A 21,082-nucleotide genomic window follows, 5' to 3' on the forward strand; every position below is an offset into this window, starting at 1 on the left:
ATTTTGAAGAAAAGATGGGGCATCAACAGGAGGAATGGACAAATGGAAGATGGGTAACCAATCACAAGAATTGGAATGTTCTAGCTACATAAACTTTTAAAAGATCCTCATAGCATAAAATGATTTTGGACAATATGATCACCCAAAGACACTTCAATCAGCTAAGACATCAGATGAGTGTTAATAATAACTAAGCGTTCCAACATAAGGTCAATTTATCTCAGGAAAACAAGATGAGGCAACAGTGCAACAAAAATTCTAGTAATGAGAAATTTACTAAATAAGACATGAGCATATGCAGCTTGACTATCACTGTTCTTTGGCTATGAACCTTCACTGATTTTTTTGAGAAAATGAACCTTCACTGATCTCAACCAGCCATAAGAGCAATTGGCTAAAAAATAATTGTCCTTGATAAGAACTACAAGAATAAGATGATATACCTGCATATAGAACGTGTTGAAATCATTATATCCATCTCTGCACAGAATAGATAAGCCATCAGAAACATGGGCAACCCTATAAAAAGTAAGAAGAAGAGGAGATACTATCCCTAGTTTCTATCTAACATAAAAAGCATCAAGTACAGGAAGTAAAATTCATACAGAAATAACTACATACTTTTTATAGTGAGGGGCATCTCTATCCAAGCGTGCAAGGGTGCCAGCCAAAATAGAAACCTGCGTTTTCAATCAGGTAAGTGCATATGCAGCTCCATATTTCAGATATATCGCATCAGTTATAGCATGAGTACAACAAGAAATGATAAGGAAACTGAACATCCCAAGATATCTTTCTAGCTAATCTATATCATTCTAGCACAAGCATAATTAAACAAGATAGTAAGTACACCTAAATGATATAGTTATTTTATAACTGAAATAACCCCCAATTCAAAATCCTTAGTTTATGTCAGTTTCTCCATGGGAAAATATACTCATGAGAAATAAAAAAAATATTCATAAACTTCTCTAGACTATTCATTTATAAACAAAGCTCTTTATGTGGGTAAACAAGACAAACAGAGGCTGAATAAGGATCACCAATTCAGGACCAGTAGAGAAATGTACAGAAACCATATATGCAGGACCAACAAACACAGAGATATGATAAACTGCTATTGTTTAGACAAGAATGGGGAGGAAAATGACTGATTCAAGCAGCTCAAAATACGGACCTTCTCCCCACTATCATTACCAACCACTCGAATTTCCAGTCCAACACATGCAGCCTCAGGAGCAAGAGGAATCTCATCATAGCTAAGGAATTGTACTGCTGAAGGGTCATACCGAAAGAACCCAAAGTCATGAACCTAAAATAACAAGACATCAATTATTTTACCAATAGGAGCAGATCACAATGAAAATCTAACATGACATGAACATTTGCAATAAGATTATGATACAAATTCCATAAAGCCCCATTTATTCATGTGGCAGAAGATATCTCAGAGGATAATAGACAGAGCAAAGAAAAGTCTCTTAAAAGAACCACATAAAAATTCCTACGAAACCATAACAAGGGGACTTCCAACATCTTACAAGCCTACCAGAATCCCCAGCTCTGATAACATATAGAAATTGCATCACATCCTCATGATGTATATGATAAACTTCCAACAAAAATTTGCAATTAAAAATACTAAACATAGTTAAGGAACATGATACATGCACATGCTACATAAAGCAATGCTGCAATTAAAAATTGTCACAATATGAAGCAACCTTAACTTGGAGCACTAAAAAGCAGTGTGCATGTGCCCGTCGAGACATAAGTCAACAGAGTACATCTGGCAAAACTAAATTGACAAAGATGTGTTGAGCTTGTATCAGGCACAAAGTCTCAGGCCTAGTTGTTTTAGCAATCTGTACACGTTACTTAAAGGAATATGAAATTTGTTGGATAAATTTGTGGTGAAGATAAAATCAGAGATGAAGAGCTGCAAAATGGCAAAAACCTCAGTACTAGCGACAGATTAAGACCTTATGATCTCCAATGGTTTTACTGGATTAAAGTTCCGCGAATGTGATTCAACTAATCCTCCCTTTTTTCTCGGAAAGTGTATCCAACTAATACTACAGCACAGGGGAAGTTGAGACGCTTACACCAAGGAAGAGCATAGAATTTAATTTAATCAGAGAGCAAAAATAGAAATAAAGATGAAAGTAAAAAAGGTGAGACAAGATATCGTACTGGGTCTCTATACACGGGAAGCACCGGAATTTCCTCCCTGTTAACAAACATTGCCTCGGCTACCACAGGTCCTAGAAAGAAAAGAAAGAGAAAGTTTTTCGCTTTTCTTCTTGAGAAAAATGAAAAGTAACTAACTCAAACAAGTATAGGGAAAGGAAATTTACCAGGCTTAACAACATGCCGGTTAGTGAGAATAATTCCGCGGCGTTTATCTACTACAAACCCCGTGGCATAGCTCGCGCCGGCCACTTCCGTGTCAAAGGCTCGAGAGGCCGTAGTCCGTAGCACTACAACAGAAGGAACCACCTTACTCAACGCTTTCCTCCAATCCTCAGCCGTTGCTACGCTTTCCTTGAATGGAGGATCGATCTCCATACTCAATTCTTCTTTCAGGGAAGACTCCAACCCTGCTTCGACACCCGAGCCCAATCGTTCCAAAGGATCACCCATACTTCAACTCTGATTCTTAAGAAGGCCCTACTTATCACAATTTTCAATCCGTTACAAAAAAAAAGAGAAGCAGAAAAAAGCAAGGCAACGGATTTGATGAATTCTAATATAAACAATGCGGACAACGAGAGAGAAATGGTTGACTGTACTAACTTTTACTGGATTCGGCAGTAGAATCAAACATGAACGTTTTTTCCGAAATTATACAGAAAGGAAAAGAAATCGGAATCTACCGTCAACTTTCCTTGCCCCTAACAAATCTCGATCCAGCAATTTCCGCCGGCGGCGAGAGGAAAAATATGTAAAACAATAAAAGAGAGTGAGGAAGAGACAGTAGCTCCCGTGCAGATTGGTATGAATGAAAATAGGCAAAGAAAAAGGTGTAAAGTTGGTGCAAAAGCGTCCTAGATTTCAGACAGACGCATGAAAGATTGAAAGTTGCTCACGGCCTGGTGTGCGCGGCTGCACGTTTGAGCACAAAATTACAAAAAAGCAGCTGTGGCCAAGTAGTGAGGAGTACTCCTGAATGGACTAATGAGAATGGAGGTGACTTGCGAGAGCGCGTGTCGAACGCGGATTTCTCGTCTGAGCCACGGCCATTTTTGCTCCTAACTCCGAAGGCGGCGGGCGCACCCTGCTAGATTTAGTGCTTCGCCCTTGCGAGCCTGTTCGAATTCAGTTTGACGGGTTCGAATTGCACAAGAAATGCACTTTTGGCAGTAAAGCATCCCAGGAGTGATAATAATATATGCTCTGGCCAGTAGTGATTGTTGCATAAAGAAGTCTCTTCCTCCCAACTCCAAAACAACGAAATATTCATCATTCGACGGAAAAATATCAAAACCGAACGTAGGAGAGACATCTGATCGTGCTTTTGATATTATTGCCGATTACTGTTTGCGAATTCATACTCCATATCAAAATGACGTTTATGCAAAATTACGCAGCATATTGTGAAGTGGGCCCAAAACTCAAATCTCTTACAAGAATGCATTTTGGACCTACGTTTCCTTAATTATACCAATAATTATTTTAGATGCATACAAGACAAAACTATAAACTAAGTAGTATTTTCTTCTGATTTTCGACACGTTAAGGCGACTGACATTTTCCAGTTACAGTCTGCGCTGCAAGCCATTGTCATCTTGAGAAAAAGTTTAGAAAAGCAGAAAGAGAATAGCGATTAAAGGTTTATTGGTCTGAGACGGTGGTTCACATAGAGAAGCCAGAAAAAAATAAAATGTTAGTCCAGGAATCATGGTCTTGGTTGCCAGTTGCCACAGTGCAAGCTATTGAATGAGCCTCATACAGCATTTTCCGTAGATGGGCTTTTGAGAAATGATTTGGTCTTGGTGACCTCGCTAAGTGGTTTCTTCGTAAACCGAATCAGGTTATAAGCAAAAGCTCCCGCAAAAATACCCAAAAAAGGTCCGACTATATAAACCCAAAGCCCTTTGTACTGCTTCATCACAATTGCTGGTCCTAGAGTTCTCGCAGGATTCATTGACGCCCCTGAGATTGGCCTGCGCAGATGTGATGGAGAGAATAAGTCTGTCAGACACCAAAAATCCTAATCTCTTCACGCTTGATTTGGAAAGCTTGAAGTTTAGAAGAATTACCCCGCAACCAAGACGTTCAGGGTTATGGTCGATCCAATGGCCAGACCAGCCAACTCTCCAATCTGCAAAAGCGTCACAAATAATAAAGTTTGCACCACTCAATCGAACTAAGAGCAATAATATCTGAGATCAATAAAACCAGTTACGCACTGCTCTACTGTCGGTTGCAACGCCGGAAACAACGAACATCAAGAGGAAAGAAATAGCGAATTCGAGAACGAGCGACTGAAGGTTGGATCCCGCTGGGACAGTTCCAAAGAAATGCTCTTTTGTTTCAAATATCAAACTCAATACGGCACTGGCGAGAAGCGATCCACAAAACTGTGCTATAACGTAGCATGGCACCTGTGGACATTGGTTGATACCTCAGACCACGGATTCCAGTGGAGTTTGAATTTCCGAACAAATTAAAGGCGAAGTTAATGAAATTCCATGGGACATGTAGAAGCTATCAAGCATTTACTGAACAAAGGTGAGTTGTGATCATAAATCACCTCCTTCCAAGGAAACCGCCGGAAAAAGGCGAAGGTGACGGTAACTGCCGGATTGAAGTGGGCGCCTGAAATGTGTCCCGTCGAATATATCATGACCATGACGATGAGACCCCAAGTTATACAGATTCCTGGAAATGTCACTGACCCGTATATCTTATTGACAATCACCGATCCACACCCCGCAAACACCACAAAGAAAGTCCCAATCATCTCTGCAATGATCTAAATACCAAAGAGAAACGAATAAACAAAATTTCCGCTTGGCGTTAATTTTCTTACGACTTAGAGAAAGATCTGACCTTTTGGACGAGGCATACGTAGTACGGGGAATGGCAGAAAGAATTTTCCCGATCATGACAAGGCCCGTGCGCTTCCTCTATTTCACGCAACTCAATGTCGTCGTAATTCCCTGACATTCCGAAACGACGTTTGATTGCAGTTCAGATGTTGCTTAAGATCGCTGCCGACTGGAATTTGAGACAGATCTCTAGGCGAAGAAATCACCAAAAAGTGTGTTCCATTTGAACGCGAGCTCCGACGTGCGGACGGATGTTTGATGAAGATATCACCCAAGAGTGCTTTATTTGAAAGCTCCAGAAACTTGACAGCAGCGATTTGGGAGAGTCCAGAGGACGGAGATAAAATAAGGAAAAATTGTTATTTCTTATCTAAATTCCAAAGAGGCAGCCTCGGAGTCTGAAAGAGAAAACGGCATGCCAGCCAATGCGACCGGTGGGCATCCAAATTTAGTTACTAGACCTAATAATCGATTTGAAAGCTATCTAAATCTTCGGCGTCATGAGCTGGTGCATGAGCTGGTGCTGAACGGCGAAGGCTGATTCACTGCGTTCGAACTTGAACTTTGAACCCTTAAACGTGCAAGAGGGCTATAAGCTGCTGCTGCAGCAGCAGTCAGTAAAAGGCAGTCAAAAGCAAGCAATGGCAGAGACATGTACCGAATTGATGGCGGGTCTGAGTTGACTTTGTCCACTTCGGCTGTAGAAGAAATATCTCTTGGCTACATGTCCAAGCAAGACAGGAAGTTCATTCTTCGTAATATATCGATTGAAACCACCAGAACCTGCTCCTGTTAAAGCATCTGTAATATTTTGCAGCTACACTTGGGGGGGGGGGGGGGGGGTTACTTGCAAGGGGAAAGTGGGTGAGAAAGTAAAATATTTATTTGTGTTAGTTTATGCAATGAAAAGTGTAATATACAGTATTTGTTTGTGTTATATAAAATATAATATAAATTATTTGTTTTTGTTAGTGTGCACAATAGAAAGTGTGTGTAAAGTACAAATAGATTATTTATTAAATAAAATATGTTGATATATCTGATTTTTAGAAAATTAAATTAATATTAGTTAATAAATAAAATATATTAAATATAACAATTAAACAAATGTTTATTTTATATTATTAAATTTGTAATAAAATTTTAATTTTATAATATCAAAATATAAAATAATTATACAAATATCGTGCTACATAGCGTACTAGACAAACATCGTAATAATAAAAATAAAAATAACACAAATATAATAACTCAATCACCTTTTTAATATAAAAAAATTTACAATTGTACATACAAAAATACAACACAAAAAATATTTAGTGGCATTAAAACATAATAGTCAATAATTTTGCCACATTTGAATTGCTAAAACATCTGTATAATATGATGTTATTGTAGATTGTACTGAGTACTTCTTTTAGTGTTTACATCATCACTACTATCGCTGTCTTCATTTTCACTTTTATTGATATCTTCACAATGTTCTCTACCAGGACAGAAGTTGCAGAGGTTATAATAAACAAAAGTTACCATAGCGAAACTCCTTATTCCCTGTTCAGTTAAGTCAACCATGGACGAGGACTAGGTTATTGAAAATCAAAGACATACCCCTATACATGCTTAACTATGTAAAATATATTATTTTTATTAAATACTAATAATAATTTTTAATAGCTAATACTCTTAAACAAAGACCAATTAACCATCGATTTACATAAAAAAAATTTTACCCTATTTTCTTTTGAATCTAGTCGGAGAGGTTGCAGAGAGGGGAGAGAAGTCGCTGATGGTCGTCGGTGCTAGGGACATCGAGACGAAGAGAGTCAAGCGCCAGGGGAGAGGTTGCAGAGGGGGCGATTGAAATCGCCGACGATCGCAAGCGAGGGAGGAACCGGAGAGGTTGCAGAGAGGGGAGAGATGTCACCGAAGGTCGTCGATGCTGGGAGAGGGCGAGAGGAAGGGAGTTGAGCGCCAGAGACAAGTCGCACAAAGGGCGATTGAAATAGCCGAAGGTCGGTCGCGAGTGAGAGAGAATTTTTTTATTTATTCAAACCTTCGTTCGTTAGAGCCTTCTTTCCCAACAGCCTGAGCCCGATGTAATTGAGAGAGGGCAAATGAATTCAGAGTTTGACCCCTTTGAATTCACTTTCCCTCCCATTATGCCTAAAAATGGGGGAAAGTGAAATACCCTACACTTACGTTGGGCACTAATGGCTTTTGGCGTATTTTACCCAGAACGCTGGGTACTAACCGGGCCACTTCAATGTTTTGAAATGAGAACAGTTCATTACCAGCTGCTGCAATGCCCATCCACTCTTCGGCTTCCCCGTTATAGCTAATCTACAGTCTCCTTCCACATATAACAGTGAGATTTATACCTGCCGATTGCATGAAACTGAGACCATAGATTATGTCCTTTATTGTTCATTTATTCAAGTTCTCAAAGCAAGTAAGGAATTTTGTCCGTCCTACCTAGTCACGTATGTTGTTGCATCATCTGTTTCAATCAATTCGATTTGCCAAGATACGTTTTACTTCTGTTTTGAGTCGTTTCTTAATAACTTTTACCAATCATTTTAGAGTCGAATTTTACTTTCACCTTAAGTAAAATCAGAGGCATCCTAGGCAAGGGTGTTCTGGGTAAAATTCATGATGGATCATCAATTCTGCCAAATGGGGGTCTTGTTATAAATTCAGGAGGTGAAATAATGTTTTGTTTTCTCAATTCCTCGATTGCATATTTGCATGTTACAAATAATGAAGCTAAAGCCATGGTTCCTTGAATGGTTTGCCATTTAATTAAATTGCTTAAGCTATAGGGACATGTTTCCATTGGCTTTGTAAGGTTCGAGAAAAATGGTTTGGGGCAAACCGAGCCCGGAAGCTAGACGCAGAATCCTATGAGTAAGGATGGTATCGGGAAGGCTTCGACGAAAACCTTACCTACCCAACCAACAGGTCTTTGTGTGAAATTCCACTCCCTCCGTTCCGGGGACTATTTTCTAGGATTATTTTTCGCGACCCGACTTGACGCGTCTTCCTCGACTTAAACCTAACCTGACAAGATCCGTTCCCAATATGAATTCTTGCAAGTTAAGTGTTTTCATTACGGGTCAATCTGTTTCGAAGCTGCTCACATTAGGCGTTTTCCCATGATTAGGCCGCGGAGTCCCTTTTTCCTCCGGATACGTTGGGGAAGAGTAGGGAAAAAATCCATGTCTGTGCCTCAAGAAGAAAGAAGGAAATAAGAACCCTCGCTTTGATTTCAAAAACACTAATGGACAAGAATACAAGATACACTTACAGCTTATTTTTACAAATCATCGGGCAGAAAACAAAACAACATACAACGGAGTAAAACCCCTCCCCCCTCACAAGAGACATTCAAGAAGATCAAATACTCATCAGTCACCTGATACCAACGCTAACGATGGCCTGGACTGGCATGACCCATATCTTATTGGTGTCGTGTTTTTTTTTTTTTTTTTCTGAAATCGTGAAATCGTGAAATCGTGAAACTGAACACAAAACTAATTCACTTAGAAGGAACTTCTGATGTACAACTGGTAAGAGGCAGCTCGTTTGGTGTGCACACTAAAGCCCTTTGTTGTAGATGTCTGAGGCTCTGCTCCATGCTCACTTGAACCATCTCCGCGAGCATCTTCTTCGCCTTCCCACATCGATCTTCTCCATCTATCTGAGAAACAATGTTACTAACAATATTTTCAAGCGTGTCGGCCTGAAACTCTGATCTCGGGTAAGGAGAGTCTCTCAGTAACTGCAATAGCATTCGTGCTTTAGATTGAGCCTTGGGAGTACCCTGAACCGTGAGCTCAAGCAGACCTGGAATTGCTCCTTCATTCAGAATCGCTTCCCTGTATCTGGATCGGTCGCTCTCGCACATAGTTAGAAGGGCTCCAACTGCATGTTCTCTACTTTGTAGTGAGCCATCTTCAAGTACTTCAACCACCGTAAGAACTCCACCTTCCTCAGCTGTCAAAGCAGTCCTGGCCTCATCAAATGTCAATAAGGACTCTAACAGGGCACAACACTTTTCAGCTGTTTTTGAGGACTTTTTACAGCTTTTGAGCAAGTTTATTAGAGGAGGAATAGCTTGAAATGAGAGAATGGCATTAAGGTTCTTCGGAAGAGTGGATAAATTGTAAAGGGCCATGAGTGCATCCACTTTGGCTTGTTGGGTACCCTCTATAAGGACCTGGACCAGAAGAGGAATGGCACCAGAAGCACTGATTGTTGGCTTGTTTATCGACGAAGCCGAGAGGGTCAGCAGAGCCGCTGAGCCATCTTCAAGTACTTCAACCACCGTAAGAACTCCACCTTCCTCAGCTGTCAAAGCAGTCCTGGCCTCATCAAATGTCAATAAGGACTCTAACAGGGCACAACACTTTTCAGCTGTTTTTGAGGACTTTTTACAGCTTTTGAGCAAGTTTATTAGAGGAGGAATAGCTTGAAATGAGAGAATGGCATTAAGGTTCTTCGGAAGAGTGGATAAATTGTAAAGGGCCATGAGTGCATCCACTTTGGCTTGTTGGGTCCCCTCTATAAGGACCTGGACCAGAAGAGGAATGGCACCAGAAGCACTGATTGTTGGCTTGTTTATCGACGAAGCCGAGAGGGTTAGCAGAGCCGCTGTAGCATATTCTTGTAAAGTTGAATATTGCGACTGCAAGAAACAGATAAGAGGATCCAGTGCCCCCGCATCCACAATCTTGATCTTGTTACTGCAAAAGCAAGAAAAGGATACGTTCGGACTCAAATTTCATACGATTCATCCTTAATTTTGATCTGTTTTTGAAGATGAGATTTCACTCATAAAAAATTGCAACAACAAATCATGGAAATATCCAGAATTTCCTATTACCTACCTGACTTTCTCCAAACTAAAATATCTGATTTACATTAATAAGGAATCACCCTATTTGATCCTTCTCCCTCCGTTCCAAGTTGTCAACATGACATAGATATAGCTTTCCTTTTAATTACAGATGTTTTTGTCGATAAATATTTCAAATTTACACCTTATCTTTCGGGAAATCTAGCTTGAATAGAACCCTATTATCAAGTTTCATTGAAGTAATAAAATTTACTCAAGATCTATTTTTCACAATAATAAGTCCTGGATGCAGGCCGGATAGCCGAAACTGGTATGGAGTTCGTTCCGATTAATCCAACATAGTAAAATAATTAACTAGAAGAGGCACCTTTAAATTATTTTACAAAAAAAAGAGGTCGTTGATGCACAATTTCCAACAAATTTGAATTAAAAAGTGGAAAGGGAAAAGTGAAAAGGTGAGTAGGAAGAGTAACACCGAAGCAAAGATCATTCTCGTAGGCGAAAAGTAAATGAAAAATTTTGGAGTTAGAATAAAGCAGAATCACTCTCGGACTCAACAGATGACAAATCCCAATATCTACTAAAAAAATTTGGACGAAATCGAGCCAAGTCAAGACATTTTAGAATCATCAAATCTTCAGGCGACCAAAAATAAATACAAAGTAATTCCAAAAACTCAAACTTCCAGCTCTTGGTCAAATAGTCACAATCGATTTAAGTACCAAATTTCATAAGTAAAATATTTTTTTTTTTAAAAAAAGCCTTCTAGCCTCACAAGTGATTCATAGCTGCAGTCTGTATGCTTCTGCCAATAAATTAGCTCCAATTTTCTTTTAAAGACTCAACTGGAAAAAGACAACCAAAGAACAAATTTCTGCCGACAAACAACCCAAGGTTCTGTAAATGCAGCAAAAAAGTATAGCTGAGAAGAATTAGACTACCCCAAGCCTCTTCTTTTGAAAACCAAGACTCACATCAATTAATTCTAGAAATACACGAAACAACCAAGAGGCAAGAAATTAACCTTTCATCCTTGACGGCAAGATTCAAAAGAGCAAGAAGAGCCGCCTCGTTGCAATCGAAATTCTCCGACTGGAGCATTGAGACCAAGGGTTCAATCGCGTCCGAGAACAGCCGCCGGTGTTTGGAAGACGTCTTCGTCAATCTCCGAATCTCCCGCGCCCCTTCAACCTTCAGGGTCCAGTCGTTGGAGAGAATCAATTCGACGGTCTGTTGGACGATTGCCGGAATTCTGACGAAATTCTCGGCGGAATTATGACTCTCCAACGAAGCCATACCCTCTCGAAGCCTCGCCCGGAAGAAAAGACAGAGAAGACGAGCTCAGCAGTTGGTTTTAGAGCGAGAAAAATATGAAGCAGAAGCAATTTTAATATTCTTGAAGTTAACGCCGTATGTTTCGTTGGAATGACGTGAGTGCGCCGTTAAGCAACTGACGTGGGGTACGCCTCGCCCGCTTTCCGGGACTCTTATCGGTTGGTTCTTCTCAGTTAGATTTGGGGAATTGGAATTTGTGCACTCACGAATCAGGAATAGGACGATTCTTTTCGGTCACAGCGCGGCTTAGCCCTCCAAGACCGGGCTCATCGAGTAAGGACATATTGGTAATTTAAATAAGCCGATATCGCGACGGCCGTTGATCAGCGGTTCCGACAGAAAAAACATGTGGCTTTGTCGTTAAGCAAAGAACCGTTACTAGCGTAGACTACGCTCCCCCCCACCCTTTTATCTCGAATATAAGGCCCGTCCCGTCCATTAATAATTCATTTATTATTTTTCTTGGTTTTGCGGTTTTTAACCTTTCACGGAGATAAAAAGTCTTACGTCTACCGACCGTCACCATCACAGTTCGTGACGGCAACTGTGCTTCTCCTCTACATGTAACACGTGTCCTATCGATCTCACCACGTGCAATGGCCCCACAATCGAATCATTCACACCCGCGAGGAAACGGTCCCTTCACCGTCTCACCCACGCCACGTATTTGTTTTCTTCCTAAATCACCAATCGAGTGAGCTTTGGAGCCGGTCCCAGTAAAGCCGAAAGGGTCAAAAACAGCAAAAGCTGCGGCTTTCTTGTTTAAGCCACTGTGCATCTTTTATGATTCGATTTGTGTAGTGAAATTTGTGCACAAGGTGGGTGGGTGGGGTCGTATGCCCCTTGGTTATTCATTGAAGAATACGATTGGTTACTTGGTATGCATGCAGAGGGGGTGCACGTGTTTAATGTAAGGCGAATTCTGTATTAATAAAAAGAAAAGAACAGGTTACGGCTGGGCAGGTTCTTGTCTCACTCATAACACTCTGAGGGGACTTTAACGGGAAGAAACGGCAAAGCTTTTTTAATTTTTTCGTTGAAAAGGCCCCAACAGTTCCCTTCCACCCACTGCGGAGATCCCCCATTGGATGGTCAGGATTAGTTTAATCCTCGTTATCTTTAACATACAATAAAAGCGTAAATATTTATCTACCCACGTCTTTTCTACTCTCTCTCGATGGCGCATGCCCCTACAATGAGGCTGCTATTTATCACTCTTCCACTTATTACTTTATTACTTTACAATTATTGCACTTAGGTTTCATTTAATTATCTCACTATCTGCAGGTATACTGGATATCTTCCAAGTTATGTAAGAGAATTCTAATTGAAGGATGGGCGACGCCGAAGTCGAATGTCCCAATCCCACCTACCGAAATTTATAACAAGCTCAGGACGTATTTTCTTGAACCACTCCGCAGACGTCGTTTATGCAAGTCTTAAGGAACAAGTGTTGAGTGATGAGGCTTTTTCAAATCCATTGAATGAATAATTCGGTCTAATTTTACACTTTTGATTTGTAGTAAACGTCTTTTCTTTCCCACTTCCTTCTTTAGACAACAAATGGATATATACGAATAGTCCATGGCATTTTCCTCGACGTCGGTTACTTCCTAATAGAGATTCTCTATCGAACATTTACAGTGAGATGAGACATTTTATTAGCTTTTCGGGTGTCAAATGTCGATTTCAAATGTATTAAATGACACGGAAGTGCATTTAACTTTCAGCTGTTGATCACTCCACATAACTACTTCGTACTCTCCCAGCATTAAAAGTTTCTCGCTTTGGATAAGAAACCTTGTAAGCCGAGCGAAAAGAAGATGACTTGTTTAGCTTAGATTTCTTACAAAAAATTGGTAAAAATTATTTGTTTATGCTTATTCAAATTTCCGGTGCAAATGGTCATTTATTTCGTCGCCAGGTTGGATAGTTAGGTTATCGTCGTTAAAACTACCGAGGGGATTTTTCATTTCAGGTCAGAGGGGTCGGCCAAGGTCGTTATCTCTTTATCGTCTCGCAGCAGTTTATTCAAATACAGGCTCTCGACTGGAAACTTCAACACCCAGTCCCAAAATAAGAATTTCCACTATCACAGTAACGGAATCGACCATCGGATCTAATTATCAAAAACCAAGTGGGTAAACCGCCTATTTGTGCAAACAAAGACTGGTAAGTCCCAACAAACCACATTTTTCAGAATATAAACCAAGAACAAAATCATATCTCAATTACAAACCGCCTCGGCTTCGGCTCTTTATCTTCCAAAAACAAGTTCAAATCGGTAAACTCCGAGGCGAACCCAATGCCGAAACCATAGCCAAAGCCGAGACCAATCCCGCATCCCATGCCCAGACCGACTGCAAGGTTGAGATGGTTCCATGGCGACCCGCCGTGTCCGATCCCACCAACCAGTCCCAAGCCAAGGCCGACCCCACAGCCGATACCAATGCCTCCTCCCGGACCCAGAATCGACTTCGTTCTGGCCCGAGTTTCCTCGAAAAAATTTGACAAATCGAACTTCTTTTCTCTGCGCTTGCTCTTCTGGCGCTTCCATAAACCGTTCCGTGCCTCCGCCTTGTGAATTGCGTTCATGGTGGAGGATGAGAAGATTGAGATAAGAAAGAGTTTTTGCGACAGCGATATGCAGCGGTAGCTTAGGCGTCTCGTGTTTTAGTGCAGCTGCTTGTAGTGGGTTTCAACTTCCAATAGCCAGCGGCTGGGTGACACCGTTAACTCCAACAGCCAATAAGACCAACATTCACCTCACAAAAGCCCAGCCCACAGCATACAAAATTATACATAAAATCATGAAAAGTTGCAGAATGCAGATTCCACGATACACGCACCCGGTATAAGATTTTCCGACTCGACCCGGATTTTGGAAGAGCCGAAGCGCCAAGAGGCGGAACTGCTCCAAAGATCCGGCCTGGATTGAGAGAAAAGGAGTCGGATACGGAACCGGTGTGTGTCGGGAATCGTCAACCCGATCCAACGAACCGACTCACAACCCTCGCCAGAAAACATCCAAAATTGGTGTTTTCTTTTACCGCTTTCACTTTGCCCATCGCCGTCTCTCCCTACTGAGCTTCTGCGCTAGACGTCACTGGCTTCCTGCGACATCCCCCTTCTCCAATTTCCCTCAATTTCTTCCCTCCCAACCCTATTTTCTGTGGACAATTTCAAGTTTTTCAGAGCAGTACCACTGTCACCGACATCATCTAGTCACCAGCCTACGGATCCAGCGCCGAATAGCCAAATCTCCCCTCTTCTCCTTCCATCGACCTTTTTCCTCCATTGCCAAATCTCTCTTCTTCTTTTTTTTTTCACATTTTTGTTTGAAATTTTTTTCTGGGGGACTCGGCTATATTTTTCAATAGGCTACTCGGGATCTCAAAACCCTGTTTCAGACTCAAGTAACTGAATTCGGAAAATAGCGGGCTCAAATTTGGCTCGTGAATCCATGGACTAAATTGGTGCAATTAAGCAAGATTTCAGCCCAGATACGAGCGACTGGGAGAAAATGGTCTTGGACATACTGTCAATGTTGTTTGAAAGAGAACGTAGCCAAATTTGACCGGTTGAAAAATTTTAAACCGGCATCCGGCCATATATCCAACCTATTATTTGGCCGATAGATCTGAACAGTCCTGTCAAAACGTCTGATTTTTTTTTTCTTTCATTTTCTTTCCTTTTGTTACGCAGGAAAATTAAGAGGAAAAGGGTGAAGCAAGGGAGGACACTTGTAGAGTCATGGAAGCCTCCAACTTTCCAATCACCAATCTAAGGTTGGACCAAAGGATCATGTCATATATATTTTTTAAATATATAAAAAAAAAAAGTGAAGGTAGATAGATTTGTCTCATTGCTTCCTTTTCATCACATGAGGGTGAGGGATCTCTTCTCCATCACTCAAATTAACGAAAATGTTTCAATTAATTAAACTAATCATATACTAGCTTAAGGGATATATTTACACTAGTTTTCTCAAATAGCTTAATTTCCGAGAACGTGATTAATCCTCTTCTTTCGTTGAACTCTCGAGTGTTTCGAGTGCCTTTTGAATCAGTTTTAGTAATTCTTAAATAAATGCACATTAGTGAAGTCTCTCATGAATCGAGTAGGATGGTCACAATTTGCAACTCGTCTTTCCTCTCATAAAACGAAGGATCTTGCTTCCCAGATCAGGAAACCGCTAAGAAACTGTAATGGGGCCGTGGGCTTTAGCTGGTCTTCTTCACTTTTCATGCGATTGACGTTTGATTCGATAGCGTTCGACCGAACTTCCAAGGTATCTTTGAATCCTATCATGACTCTTCCAATTTCAAATCACTTCCATCTTTCTGTCCTGTCCTGAGTCAAGCACGCACTTTGACAAAGGTGAGAGAACAATTTTTTTTTTAATAAATTACCCTTTTTTAAAAATATAAACAAAAATAAATAACTTTTAAATTTAATATAAAAAATTCAACTTCGACCAGTAAATTGTGCATGTGTAAGATGACATATCTGTGACCACTTATGTGATGACATGTCATTATGCTACATCAGCACGAGGAAATAAGCGTCACCACGCCAGATCTTTCTAATTATTTCATTAAAGTTCTTTTGTAATTTTAAAATATTATTTTATGATTTTAAAAATCTTATATAATTCATTACCATCTATTTAATATAATAAAAATATAAATTTTATTTATTAATTATTTTTAAAAAATTATAAGTAATTAGTACCTTACATTATCAATTTAAGATACTATTTAATTTTACACAATAAATTGTAAAAATTAATTGTGACCTTCTTTTTTATAATAAAAAATATTAAATATGTACATTAATTAATTAATATATACACACTAATCTATTTAACACACTTTATTACTGATTTAAGATATATTTAAAATTTTAAAATGTTTGAAAAAATTATTTTACTATTTGAAAATCTTATTTATTAGTACATGTTTTATTAATTTCTATTTATTTTAATAAAATATAAAATTTGTCCATTAATTAATTAAACTTTTATATTCAAATCTATTTAACATCTTTCATTGTCGATTTAAAATATTTTATTATATATATATATAGTTTTAAAATCTTATTTGCCTGTGCATGCTTTATTACCTTTTATTTACAATAATAAAATATAATAATATTATTTTTAATTAATTAATATTAATATTATATATTTTATTATTATAAATAGAAAGTAATAAAACGTATACAAACAAAAAAAAATTAAAAACTAAAATAATTTTGAAATATTTTAAAATTTTGAAATATCTTAAATAAAAAAGGAAAGGTATTAAATAGATAAGAATATAATTTTAGAATTAATTAAAATTAATTTTTATATTTTATTAAAAAATAGGTAATTAAATATGTAAAAATTTCAAAACATGAAATTAATATTTTAAAAATATTATTTAGATTACAAAAGAACTTAAATAAAAAAATGGGAAAAAAGTTATGCTTACATGGGGTGTTGATGTGGCATATAGATGATATGTTGTACTCTATATGATGGTATGGCAATGTGATGACATGACATTGAATTCTCTGAGTAATGATATGGCATGATGATTTGGCAACACCACAGAAGGGATTAAAGATAACGTGTCATCTTGGATTATATACTTGTTTGAAATTCGGTTATTTTTGTTAATAATTTTTTTAAAAATTGCTACTAATAAAATTCCGAAAACAAAATCGCATTTTTGGTGATGCGTGATGCGATGATGTGTCAGAAAACACGGCGATCATTTCTATGGATACTCTTAGTGGCGTGATGATGTGGCAGGTCAAAATTGAATGTCTTCTTGTATAATTCGTCAAAGTTGGATATTTTTATTTTAAATTTAAAATTTAAAAGTTCGTTATTTTTAATGGTGTGCTTGACTGTTTGTTCCTCCCCTTCGCCGTCTTTTCTCTGTTTGTCTTTTGATGGATGAAATAAAAGTCCTTTTCTCGTCCAAAACCCAGCAGGTCCCAGAAAAATGTGAAAAGGGCTAACAGCAGAAATTTGACCAAATACGACACCCGAAACAGCACAGAATTTTGAATAATGAATCATTCTCCTTGGATAAATAAATTAACAAACGATAGTCCCGTTCAAACTCTACTCAGAAAAGCCGACCTTCTTAAACTTAAAACCATTGACAAGGGACCCACCTTCATATTCAAATTCTAATTCGTCTCTTCCGGTGGCTCTGGATGAGAAGATCGAAGCAAAATATTCTTTGCTTACTCTTCACTAGCAGATTTTGCCTCGTGCATGTTTTGCCGGTTGGTGGCGAGTGGCGGCTCTAATCATCGGAGAAGTCCAAAGTTCTGTCCATTCCCACAACAGTAACAAATGTGCGCTGAGTCAGAATCTGTCCGGCAGAGGGTTAACGTCGTCCTTCGTCGTTCCATAGTTCAGAAATCGATTCTGCTTTCTACATGCACTTTCCAACTACCTCCAGGAACAAATATTAAAATTTTCCCATCGACCTCCATTCATTGTCTCCTTGTGAGTTAAGGAGACCGAGTCCAAGTAAAATCAATGTGCCAGCAGCCTTCGTTTTTGAACTCTTCTGCTTCGAAATTTCTCGTCACATTATTTTATTGACCTAATTAAGTATGCAATGAAAATACGGATTCCCCGGAGCTTTATTTCTCCCGCCTTATCCAGCATAGACGAATTCCAGACAATATACCGAGAATCCACTCTCGCTCATAATTCAAACGTATTGCATCACTGCTTACTCGCTTTGATGGATTTCGATTTCGTTTCTCAATTCTCATCGTCTTTTGATTCCTCCCCTCCATCAATCAAAGTCACGATGGTAACCGGTTGCTGATTCCAGTATTTTCTTGATTGAAGAAAATGTTTAGGGTTCAGACAGTTCAAAACTCAACAGACACCACCTATTTGCTTTGACTCATCACAACGCCGATCCGTAAAAGTCCAAGGCCCGTGCATCACATAATAAGCAGGGATCGGACGGCGAGGACATGGAACACGTTGTGTTATCCCCCAATGGGCCCCATTTCGTTAAGATTCTTGCTCAGTACGATTACATAAAATAAACATACGATTTTTTATATTTTCATTAGAGAGGTCAGACTGGCAATCTTGACCATAATGGGCTCACCATCCGGGAAACCCTCGGCTGCGCATTCTCCTGACCATTGCTTCTTTTTTGTTTCTCTTTCTTATATAAGGTACAGTCTGTCACCCTGTCCATTCAAACAAGTTGCGAATTTTTCATTCTCTGGTTTCTTTGTTCTCACGTCGTCTCTCAGAAAGCTTGCCTCAGGAGACATGGAAATTGTGTCGTTCTATCTGAGCTTGAAGAGGTACTGGAGGAGGAGAAGGTACCAGAGACTGGACGGAGCCAGCGGCAAGAAGAACCCGAGAGCCATCCGACTCGGAGGCAACACTCGCCGAACATGGAAGCTCCGGTCGTTTCGAAAGCTGCGTCTTCGTCTTCGATTCCTGTCGCCCTTGAACATTTTGACTCGTCTCAGAGACGCCTACGTGGACGCGATGCTGGGAATGGCGGGCAAGAGTTATGGCTTGCAGACCTCGGGAACAAATGTGTTCGTGGGGAAGCGAATCCCCCAAGCCCTGCCAGTAAAGACGGAGAAAGGGAAACGTTTTGAAGACAGACTACTGTTCGAGATTTGCAAGTCGATCGCGGCGTCCAGGGAACTCGCGGCGATTTGATCGATGGAGTAACTTCATTCCTTCAAATTTTTTTTTTCCTTTTTAAACCGGAAGAAAGGGGTTTCCATTTCGCGAATCTAGAACGCGTCCAATGTCGCGTTTCTGATCTTCCCCTTTTACCAGTTGCAAATCGTGTAAGTGATGTACCTGACTAAGTGCAGACTTGGATGTTGGAGCTTCTGCTTTGAGAAACCTTTCTATGTAACTACATGTAAAGCTTTTGTTTTCTTCCAGTTACATCAAAATTTCCTTGAAGTTTTTACCATTTTGGTGGTTACAGCAACTCTTATCTCTGTCAATCTTCATTCATGGTGAACCTGCCGCCTCTTCACGAACATCTCACAACTTCTTTTTTATCTACAGTTCTTCGTTTACTACGTTGGTGAAAAAGTCCTTTAAGCCGGTCTTTTGTGTTGCATCGGTTGTCGTCTTCTTAATGCAAGGTATAGCATCCATTAATGGACTTTAATGGGTTCTGTGGGAGAGAGACATAAACTTCCTAGGAACTCATCGGATCGGTTTCAAACTTACAATCGGCACCACGTAACGCCTCCGTAGTCAGTACCAATATCTGAAATTCTGAATACTGGATAGAGGTACGGAAAAATCCAACAGATATTGATCGGCTTAGAAAGAAAGCATTGCCTTCTTATTCTTATCCTCACTGGGCCGCTAAAACAAAACCCTAATACGTGACTCCAAAACTGGTATGTCATTCATTGACAACACCGACGCTGAAATTCTACTTTCAACCTTCTACATTGTCGCCTTCCTCTCAGTTATACATTTCGTCACCACCTTAGAACTCTCCCCAGATAGCGAAGAGACGATATTTGAGAATGCCAAAAGCGGGATAAGCAGCCATGACCTCCATTCTTCCAATTAAACTATAAGCCGCAAACTTTTCTACAAGTGAGTCGATTCTAATTCTGGCTATTGTTATTTCTGATTGTGCTGCTTAGCCTACTACAAATGCTCTAAGTCATAACTTGCGACTGGATAAGAGGTTTATCTTTCAGCCATGTGATAGCCATAATGAGAATTTAGTGGGGATAGTTCAGAAAATCAATTTTTTGCCTTTTCTGGATTTTGAAGAAAACGATAACAGGAGTGAAAAAAAAAAGTAAAACAGAAGAGAAGGGAAAGCTGTTTCTGTATATCTCTTGTTGCTGATGAAGGTTCATGCATGGTTTGTAAATACATGGATCACACAATTGAATTAATAAAAACAACTCAACCAGCCATTTACATTAAGGTTTTTCTTCCACTTAAAGCAGTAAGTGGGCGAAGTAACTGATCCAATTCATTGACAAGTGATGCCAGGTAGCAGACTTAATTTCTGGCCTTTAATGCTGCTTACTGCCCCCAAACTGCTGTTGATCTAAGTAAACTTTGGTACTCAAGACCTTGCCTGTAGATTGACTGATTCTTGCACATGAGAGAGTCCAGCTTGAACATTGAGATTGAAAATTGGAGATAACTGTAAAGACTAAAAGAGAAGTTATGCTGAACTGATTAGTAATGAATCCAGACCAAAAGAAAAAGAAAAAAGTATTATGAATTTTTAATAGCTGCAATTGAACATAGTCACCAAATTTACCCGATTACTAATGAGACCAGATCCTCTGAAGTGCGTGCACTCATTGGGAGACTCGGTCCATTCACATTGGTGTCGCTTGATCCACTCAAACGACGAATGAGAATGCACCCATTAGGTTTAGTGTCCATTTGAAACCCCTAGAAAATAAAATAAAATAAAAGTTGATTATTATTATTTGACCATTATTGTTTCAAATGTGGAATTTTATTTCATTTATTTTATTGAAATTGATATTGACTCTCATATTTTTTATAATAATACTTTACGTCCACAATGCGTGAACAATAATTTTCACTACTTTTCTACCAATAATAGTCTGTAGAAAAAAATATATCATTTATTTAAGTAAATATCAAGAGAGTATGTGAATCATCACCATTTCATGAGAAGGCATTTCATGAGAGTATTTTTGTAAGATCACAAACACGTGGAAAAAAACTTGTTTCTTGAACTCCGATTGTTTTTTCCTCATGGCTCTTGAAGAAACTCAAATTGTTTGAAGTACTTTCTTAATACTAACTCCACTC

At 39.2% G+C, this 21,082-nt stretch overlaps 3 protein-coding genes across 4 annotated transcripts in view; all 3 read right to left on the minus strand.

Annotated features, from left to right (window-relative positions):
* LOC137941058 (protease Do-like 7) overlaps positions 1-3,174 on the minus strand; it is a 31,820-nt gene extending 28,646 nt beyond the window's left edge. Inside the window, exons 1-6 of one of the 2 annotated variants that reach the window (XM_068786296.1) lie at positions 2,877-3,174; positions 2,358-2,670; positions 2,194-2,264; positions 1,178-1,312; positions 622-680; positions 444-480 (exon numbers count right to left, since the gene is read on the minus strand). In XM_068786296.1, the coding sequence (XP_068642397.1) occupies positions 444-480; positions 622-680; positions 1,178-1,312; positions 2,194-2,264; positions 2,358-2,643 (588 nt within the window). In that variant the 5' untranslated portion in view covers positions 2,644-2,670; positions 2,877-3,174. Of the gene's footprint in view, positions 1-443; positions 481-621; positions 681-1,177; positions 1,313-2,193; positions 2,265-2,357; positions 2,671-2,796 lie in introns of both variants that reach the window. The other variant, XM_068786297.1, reaches the window with a different exon arrangement.
* Positions 3,175-3,783: 609 nt separating this feature from the next.
* LOC137941597 (probable aquaporin NIP-type) lies at positions 3,784-5,312 on the minus strand. The gene is made up of 5 exons (XM_068787078.1): positions 5,056-5,312; positions 4,757-4,978; positions 4,413-4,607; positions 4,263-4,324; positions 3,784-4,166 (listed from the first exon to the last, which is right to left on the minus strand). The coding sequence occupies exons 1-5, from the start codon at positions 5,170-5,172 to the stop codon at positions 3,947-3,949; spliced, it is 816 nt and encodes a 271-aa protein (XP_068643179.1). The 5' UTR covers positions 5,173-5,312; the 3' UTR covers positions 3,784-3,946.
* Positions 5,313-8,302: 2,990 nt separating this feature from the next.
* On the minus strand, positions 8,303-11,241 carry LOC137941369 (U-box domain-containing protein 4-like). Its single transcript, XM_068786742.1, has 2 exons — positions 10,934-11,241; positions 8,303-9,796 (listed from the first exon to the last, which is right to left on the minus strand). Exons 1-2 carry the CDS (start codon positions 11,203-11,205, stop codon positions 8,590-8,592), a joined length of 1,479 nt encoding a protein of 492 aa, XP_068642843.1. The 5' UTR covers positions 11,206-11,241; the 3' UTR covers positions 8,303-8,589.
* Between the last annotated feature and the right edge of the window lie 9,841 nt (positions 11,242-21,082).

Source organism: Aristolochia californica, unplaced genomic scaffold, assembly GCF_029961685.1.
Source record: "Aristolochia californica isolate CCGP_79_NKW_82.1479 unplaced genomic scaffold, dmAriCali1.0.hap1 SCAF_9, whole genome shotgun sequence".
NCBI classification, from domain to species: Eukaryota; Viridiplantae; Streptophyta; class Magnoliopsida; order Piperales; family Aristolochiaceae; genus Aristolochia; species Aristolochia californica.

What these genes read in the sequence shown, in the direction of transcription:
- LOC137941597 (XM_068787078.1), bottom strand. Translation starts at nt 5,172, where the DNA reads ATGTCAGGGAATTACGACGACATTGAGTTGCGTGAAATAGAGGAAGCG. An exon ending in GGCGGTTTCCTTGGAAGGAG is followed by an intron (nt 4,608 to 4,756) that starts GTGATTTATGAT and finishes CAATGTCCACAG; the next exon opens with GTGCCATGCTACGTTATAGC. An exon ending in CTGAACGTCTTGGTTGCGGG is followed by an intron (nt 4,167 to 4,262) that starts GTAATTCTTCTA and finishes ACATCTGCGCAG; the next exon opens with GCCAATCTCAGGGGCGTCAA.
- LOC137941369 (XM_068786742.1), bottom strand. Translation starts at nt 11,205, where the DNA reads ATGGCTTCGTTGGAGAGTCATAATTCCGCCGAGAATTTCGTCAGAATT. An exon ending in CTTGCCGTCAAGGATGAAAG is followed by an intron (nt 9,797 to 10,933) that starts GTTAATTTCTTG and finishes TTGCTTTTGCAG; the next exon opens with TAACAAGATCAAGATTGTGG.